At 37.6% G+C, this 7,993-nt stretch overlaps 2 protein-coding genes across 7 annotated transcripts in view; both read right to left on the bottom strand.

Annotated features, from left to right (window-relative positions):
- LOC139985134 (uncharacterized) overlaps positions 1-7,993 on the bottom strand; it is a 46,016-nt gene that overhangs the window by 16,610 nt on the left and 21,413 nt on the right. The window lies entirely within an intron of this gene.
- Positions 2,162-7,993, bottom strand: part of LOC139955669 (uncharacterized) — a 61,878-nt gene continuing 56,046 nt past the window's right edge. Inside the window, exons 2-3 of one of the 2 annotated variants that reach the window (XM_071955158.1) lie at positions 3,110-5,309; positions 2,388-2,518 (exon numbers count right to left, since the gene is read on the bottom strand). In XM_071955158.1, coding sequence (XP_071811259.1) covers positions 2,507-2,518; positions 3,110-5,309 — 2,212 coding nt within the window. In that variant the 3' untranslated portion in view covers positions 2,388-2,506. Of the gene's footprint in view, positions 2,519-3,109; positions 5,310-7,993 lie in introns of both variants that reach the window. The other variant, XM_071955170.1, reaches the window with a different exon arrangement.

Here is a 7,993-nt window from a genome sequence, read left to right on the forward strand (position 1 = left end):
TATATATATATATATATATATATATATATAATTATTTGTTTATACATATATAGCTGTCATGAAGCTGACACAGTTAGTGGCTTGTATCAAGGAGGGTACAGGTAGCCATGCCTCAATGCAACCAGCTGTCATGAATCTGACATAGTAAGTGGCTAGTATTACAGGAGTAGCCATGCCTCACCGCCACCGTCAGTCATGGGAAATGGATTATGTCGCGGATTTACCCTACATTTCATAAATTGTAAATATTTAAGAACACACCATGTGACGTCTAAACATCCAGTATTTTTCTAGGAGAGACTCGCAGATCCCCTACTGACACAGGAGTCAGCTACAACGACCTCAGGGCCCTATCCACTCTTTTACAAGATCTTTAATTTACCTGTAGATTTTCCAAGAAGCTTGATGTCCCCAAGTAAAACAGGGCAGATAGTTATAGTCATTCCATCACTACCTCCATGTGGCAGCTCTTAAACATGGTATTATGTACTCATTTCATCTCTCTTATGTTAGGAAGGTCTTATGCATTACTACAGTACTCATAGGCGTACGGGACCATTTCAGTTTGGGAGGGCAGAACTTTTTGTGCCCGAAAGTTCCCGTGACACTATCTAAGCGGAGCGCCACCATCGGTTGGCGCGTAGCGTACAAGAAAATTGTTGGCACACAATGCCTCTCAGATTGCCGGAAACGGCACTTCTGAGGCCTTGCAAGTTGCATCTAAACATTCTTTATTTTATAATCTCACGTTTTAGAAATTTACACTTCCCCAAAAATTTGGTAAATTAGAAAAAGAAAAAATGGTAAAATCACTTTGAAGGGGAAAAACGGGACAGAATATTTTTAAACTCCTATTTAGTTACCTTATTTATTATTTTAACACAGTACTCAGCTACCTCCAGAAAAATTGTTCAACGACACGTAGGCGGGATTATGTCGCTGTGTCGGGTGAGACTGCAATTTGTCTCACAAAAAAGTATAAAATATAACAAAGAATACGATAAACCTGTACTTCTAGGCTTGTAGGCACTCCCCCCCCCCTCCCCACCATCCATGAAAAAGAAAATGTTTCTTATATACACTCATGTTGGGGATGTCCAGGTCAAGGGCAGCGGAAGCACTTTTAATCTGGGGGGGGGGGGGCACCGACATCAAAGGGCACTTTTCAGAAATTCGATTGGACTGATGCAGCCTTATATTTAGTACCCTTTATAACTCTTATTGTATTATCTTATTTGTGTATAAACATCACTCCATCAGCACCCCCCCCCCCCCCCCTTAAAGGAAAATATGCATACTACAGTAGCACTGCAATATCCAATGCACAAATTGGGAAACAAGGAACAAGTTTTCTTTTGAGACAAAATGTGGTGAAATCATGCTAGTTGCTAATGTAGGAATATTCTGACCCACAGAAGTTCATTAAAAGTCACGGGCTTAGCCAGGATTTGCAAAGTTGTATGCACGACTATCTGAGCGGAGCGCCACCATCGGTTGGCGCGGAGCGTACTAGAAAATTGTTGGTTTTACAAACCCCTCAGATGGCCGGAAACGGCCCTTCCCGAGTGTTCATTCTGGTTCCCTGGCCTCTTGCTAACTTGAGGCACCTCAATTTTTATGTAGAAAAAAGGCACAGTTTTAACCTGCCCCTGTGCCCCCGGTTCCGCCGCCCTTAGTCCAGGTATACAATTGACTAGTTAGAAAAAAATTTGATCGTGCAAAAAGCGTGGTAGCCCAGATGAACTGCGCTTACGGTGGTGTTACACGGAAATATTCGGGCATCATGATGCTAAATAAAGAAAGTCATGGAATTGGAATTGTCGGGCAAAAATTTGAAAAAGATTCGGGCAAGCTACTGCATATATATATATATATATATATATATATATATATATATATATATATATATATATATATATATATATAATATATATATATATATATATATATATATATATATATATATATATATATATATTTCCAGAGGACAAGAAATTCCGGCAAAAGTCCTGAAAAATTCGGGCAGCCTAAGAGGAGAAAAAAAAAAAATATATATATATTTTTTTTTTCTCCTCTTAGGCTGCCCGAATTTTTCAAGCCTATTGCCCGAATGTCTTGTCCTCGTACGCCTATGACAGTACTATCAATGGCAGAAGCGATACACACATTCAATATTATAGTCTAGTTCCCTACTGTACTGTTGTTCATCTCGTAAGGTAAAGGTGGCATGTGAATGGGGAGGGGGGGGGGGTTGACGGTCGTATTGTTTTAATTGGCTAAGGTGGTGGCTCGCTTTTCTTTTCCTTTCAAGTAATTCTAGTGAAATGATATAAACTAAGAAGACCGATCTTAATCATCATGATCCGTTTCATCTTAAAGTTTCTAGTTTTTTTTCAGCAAATGTTGATAATTCCGTCCTCATCAGTTGTAACCAGCCTTTGATATGCGAGTCAGTGTGGTGTATACTCTGGATATTCCTTCCTTATGTATCTTTTCCAGGATGACTTTATTCTGGTGTCTGTTGGAAAGAACATTTATAAAGTTACAAACATTGATCCAGTTCTCTTTTCTAATGAAGCACATTTCAGAATGAACAAACAAGACATGTTAGATGTCGATTGTTTGTGTAGAGATTTTTCAGCAAACAAATAGCTTCTTTTCTTTTCTTTTTTTCTTGTTGTCTGTTATGTTCCCTTTTCTGTCCTTTGTTGTTTATTTTCTTGTTAATCAACTTAAGTTGGCATTGCGACATCTTGTCAATAACAGTACCATGATCTCGTTAGAATACTTGAATTTTTCCTCTACGATTCCGTTAAGGAAAGAGTGAACAAGTTTTGCACTTTAGTTTCATGTATATTGGGTTTGGGACATAACTTCTACACATTCATATACTATTACTCGAGCTAAATTCAAGCAAATACTATCTTTAACGTTATAAATATTATATGCTACTTGGTGATACATAAAGTCAATACAGGAAGATGTTATCCTTGGTGATATTATCACAGTTGAATGTACCCATTAATTTTTGTTATATCAGAGTATCCCGATCACAAAATTTATGATACTACTAATAATATTAAAGCACGGAACACTGAGATATACTCACCAGACCATAACAAAGTATCTTTGCTGCATATGACGTAGCTACAAGTAGCTTCTCTCCCTCCTCTGTCATCAATGTTGTCATACACCGTGCTGTATCTTCTGTCCGTTTGGTTGTCAACAACTGCTGACCATCTTGACTGTACTGTGTGATGATACGTGTTCCACCACCATACCACAAGATGTATACAAAACCTGCCCTGTCTGCACATATACTGTAAGGACGCCAAGTCTTTCTGTCAATATCTGGTATCGGAAGCTTGTATAGTAACTCTGCCTCTGTTTTAGTTGTATCAATGGTTACAGCGTATGCACATCTACTCGCTTCATCGCATATCAGCAGAACGCCTTTATGATAAAGGATATCTCTTGACAGTTTTATAACCTCTGGCAGCTTCAAAGCTGGAATGAAAGTCAATTCGTCATCAAATATAAATAGCAATCCACTATATGTACCTACAATGATGTGGCCACGTTTAGGATCAGTAGTTATACAAGACGCATACTTCTGATTCACCGTTTTGAGGTCATCAAAGAGGGACGTGATGTTATTTTGAGTAAAGGACCCATCATGAATATTATAAACACCAACCTGATTGGATACACAAACCGAAGCTATCCTATCACGTGATAAAGCAGCACAGTAACGCGTGGGATAAAGAGAGCTCCCTTTGGCTTCATCTATCTTGTCATGACGAATCTGACGTCCTTGTCTGTTTATGACAGTGATGAATGATTGGTCAAATGGTAAACACCCAGAGACGACGATGTTACCAGATCCGGTACCTGTTATACTAGTTAAAAACCCATTAACTTTGATCACATCAATATCAACAACATATTCTAAATGATCCGATATATTTACTCTATCAGTACACAACATTGGTAGATCATCCATTGTTATATCAGATAAAGATTCCATTTCTGGAAAATCTTTCATAAGATCCTCAACAAGAGGTTCACTCGCAGCTCTTATATCAGGAATACATTGTGCGTCAGTCCAGTGGTTCTGTGATTCAAGGACACTAGAAGCTATAGTAGACAAATCTTCAAACTTATTGACCCATTGGTTACAAAGATCTGATAAGTTTTGTGTTTCTCTAAGCTTGCGTTGCTGTTGTTCGTCTATTGTCTTATTTCTCTCATTCATTAATGCATCAAGTCGGTTCATTTTTTCGTCAATCTTTAATTCTCTGTTTTCCATTCCATTTCGTTTGGTATCCTCTTTCTCTTTTGATTCCCTAATTTTAATTTCAATCATCCTGTCGTAATCTTCTCTTATTTTTCTTATTTTCTCTTCCATTTCTGATTCTAATTCTTTCAATTCTTTTTGACTCCTTTCTTCAAGAACTGTTTTAAATCTGTTGAAAACTCTCTTTTCTTTCTCTTTCTTATTCTTTAACTTCCTGGTCTGATCTTCGTACTGCGTTTTCCATTTCCTTTTTGTAACAGCAACGATTGATGTAAGTTCTGCATTTATTCTGTTTATCTTATCAGTTAAGCTGGTTACATTTTCTTTCCGTTTTACAAGTTCATCCAATCTCTTCTGCAATCTCTCTCTTTCTTCTTTCGACACATTCGCAACGTCTTGTAGGTCATGACCTTTGTGTTTTCCATATGTACATGTTATACAAACAGGGAGATTGCCACAAGCACAACAACATAAATGAGCTATAAATTCTGTATGAATATGGCACCTAGGAGCTTCCTTTAATGATGCAAGTTTTTCTAATGTGAGACTCTTTGCTTCAACATCTTTCAGAGCTAATACATTATCCCGATGATCAGCAACCATCTTGTTGGTCGAGTGAAATTGATAACACTGAACACAAAGAAAATCTTTGCACTTAAAACAGTACGCTGTAACCTTTAACTTTTTTGAACAGCAAACACAGACCCTAACTTCTTCATTTTCAATTGTTTTCTGTAGCTGAATAAACTGCAGCATACTTTTCATATGGAAGTCAGTCTTGAATCCATCTATTCTATTGTTTGGTATTTTACAGACATCTTTACAAAGAGGACATTCAAATGTCCCAACCTGTCCTTCTAGTAAAGATTCCAGACATTGTTTACAGAATCTATGCAGACATGGTAATTGTTTCGGTTCTTTAAACAGATCCAAACAAATTGAACATTCAAAGAATTTATCTTCGATGTCTTTCCAAGGAGATGGACAAGCCATTTTTGTCTCGAAATTATATCTGTAAAGAAAATTATGATTAAATGTTAATTAATATCATAATTTGAATTAACAAATTGAGAGCATAAAAATTAAGTAGAAACACCTTCAATAAAATGAATTCAATAACTTTTCTTTGTAACCTACGGTATGACTGGTATTTCTTGCCCTATGAACATAGAAGTCGAGAAATTGGTGCAACTCAATCACTGACATACTGTAATGGAACTGTTCAGATACTTGTGGTTGATGAGATATATATATGTGTTTACAAGCAGTATTTGACTATTTCCCATTACACCCCACAAACTCATGAATATGAAAAAGGTCAAAGTTGTTGCAAAGAGCATATACTTACTATGTTGTTACATCACCATACCAAGTATGAACTAAATCAGACATAGGGTTAAAGAGATATTGCCATATATATGAATTGTACGTTAACCCCGCCCACTCATCAATATGCATGAAACAGGAAGCACAAACAACAGAGAACAATTAACCAACATGGGGCATCTACTTACTATACCAAGCACGACATTAACTCAAATTGTGCTTCTGGCCATCACAAACACAGGCGCCCCCCCCCCCCCCCGTACACACACACATGCCATCACGATTGCAAAGGTTACCAAGCCTACAGCATCATATAACCACAAAGAGTCACTCAGTGGCATGAGCAGCATAACAAATTGGAGGAATGGAGGTGGCAAATTAAACTCCCCCCCCCATTGATTAAGGTATGGCATTAAACATTGTGTTGATGGGCCAGAAGAGAACGAAAGATTATAAGTAGGTCAAGGGGGGGGGGGAACTGCACTTGGGTCATTGTAAATACCCTGTGTCGGGATGAAGGAGTCCACACCCAGGGTTTTATGGCTTTTAAGCGTCAACTGGTGCATTCTTAGGTATAAATTTAGGTCTGTACAAGCAGGGGCATCAATCATGGGGGGGGGGGGGGGCAGGGGTACACATTCCTCTTTCTGAAAGGTGGAATAATTAATATCAAATGTCCCCCACCCAGGTCTAGTGGCTGACTCCTGAAGGCACAAGCCCAATGCCAGGCTCATAATGACTCGTGTATCTCATAAAGGGAGCTCTGAAAACATTGTGCAATGAGATTATTGGTTATTAATGTTTCATTCACATTTGCTCAACCCCCAATGAAAATAGAACTTCCACTGGGTTGAAGATATAAGAATGACAGATTTCATTTATAGGGTTAATTAACTGAGCAATCGAGCCCATACGTCTGTGAGGCTATATGCTGAGCAAGGAGATAATTTGAATGCCTGCACTGAGCATTCGCTAATCTCCTTTCTACTAGGTTATTATTTTTTATATTATTTTTCATGTACAAGCAATATAACAGTATACTGTATATATATATATATATATATATATATATATATATATATATGTAATATTTTTTTTGCATTCAATTTGGTTAGAAATGCCACTCATGATAGTTTTTAAGTGTTTTTGAGATATATTTCACATGAATTTGAACACAGATGATGCTAAGCCTGTGTGATAAGCTGTTTGCCATGTTGTTGTTTTAACAATGTTACTCATTATTCCTCAAGTTCTAGTTTAATAGCTGCCCCACCCTGCCCCCCTCTCCCCTGAGATCTACTTCCTCAATGAAAGTATGGGCCTAAGATAATGTGAATGCTTAGGCAGTAAGCACTATTCAGATAGTTTTAGCAAAATGTTCATATATCCTTTCTTCTGATTTCATTGGTCAGTATACTGTAGTGTGCAACCTCAAAGTCACAGGCACGTATTGTAGGAATGGCATTCCAAACAATAAAACACAGGGTTTATTATAAGTGATCATTTTTTTTTAAATAACAACAAACGAAGAGAATTCCTAATCGTGAACAGTGTATCAGTTTATTACCGAACTATGGGTCATGTATCTATTACATCTTTATGTTTTATGTTGGCCTATCAGTTTCAATGTTAGCTCTTATATCAGTAGTCAGTACCCTGATGTTTTAACTATGATTATTGAGGCACAGTCCCCTACATGGCCCACCCACTCAGTTCTATTACCCCCCCCCCTCCTAGTAAAGCCCTTCTTGGCATGTAGAACAAATAATGATAACAACTAATTTACACCTAAATTCCCCATATGGCTTCCCCACTTTATACAGGCTACAGTTATCATAATACAGTAATGCCCTGGTGTGCTTTTATATCTTCATTTACCTGTCTGAACAGTCAATAAGACAGAGCTTCTTTTTCCCTTCAATGTGATTTCACGTAATACAAATTTTCTAATTGACCTTTTTTTTTGTGAGTGTAAAATTCCCAAACATGAGATCTCAAAATATGAAATATTCAGATGCAACTAACAAGTGCCATTTCCGGCAATCTAGGAGGCATTGTTTGGCAAACAGTTTCTTGCTACCCTACACACCAATTGATGGTGGCACTCCGCTTAGATAGTATCATGATGGTCTTTTAAAGGAAATTGCCCACCCACTAAAAATTACTTACAATTTAGGCCCTGGTATATACGCACATTTGGACGATACCTAATGTTTCTCGAAGCTCCCCCCCCCCTTTATCTACCCAGGCTAGGCCCCTGGAGCAACTTTATTTAATAGTTTTGATGTTTCTGATAAAGTGAATATATACATTTGCCCAGTGATGTACCCAACAGTGCTTCTTAAATGTACTTATGATACCATATGTATA

The sequence above is a fragment of the Apostichopus japonicus genome, chromosome 1 (assembly GCF_037975245.1).
Source record: "Apostichopus japonicus isolate 1M-3 chromosome 1, ASM3797524v1, whole genome shotgun sequence".
Classification (NCBI taxonomy): Eukaryota; Metazoa; Echinodermata; class Holothuroidea; order Aspidochirotida; family Stichopodidae; genus Apostichopus; species Apostichopus japonicus.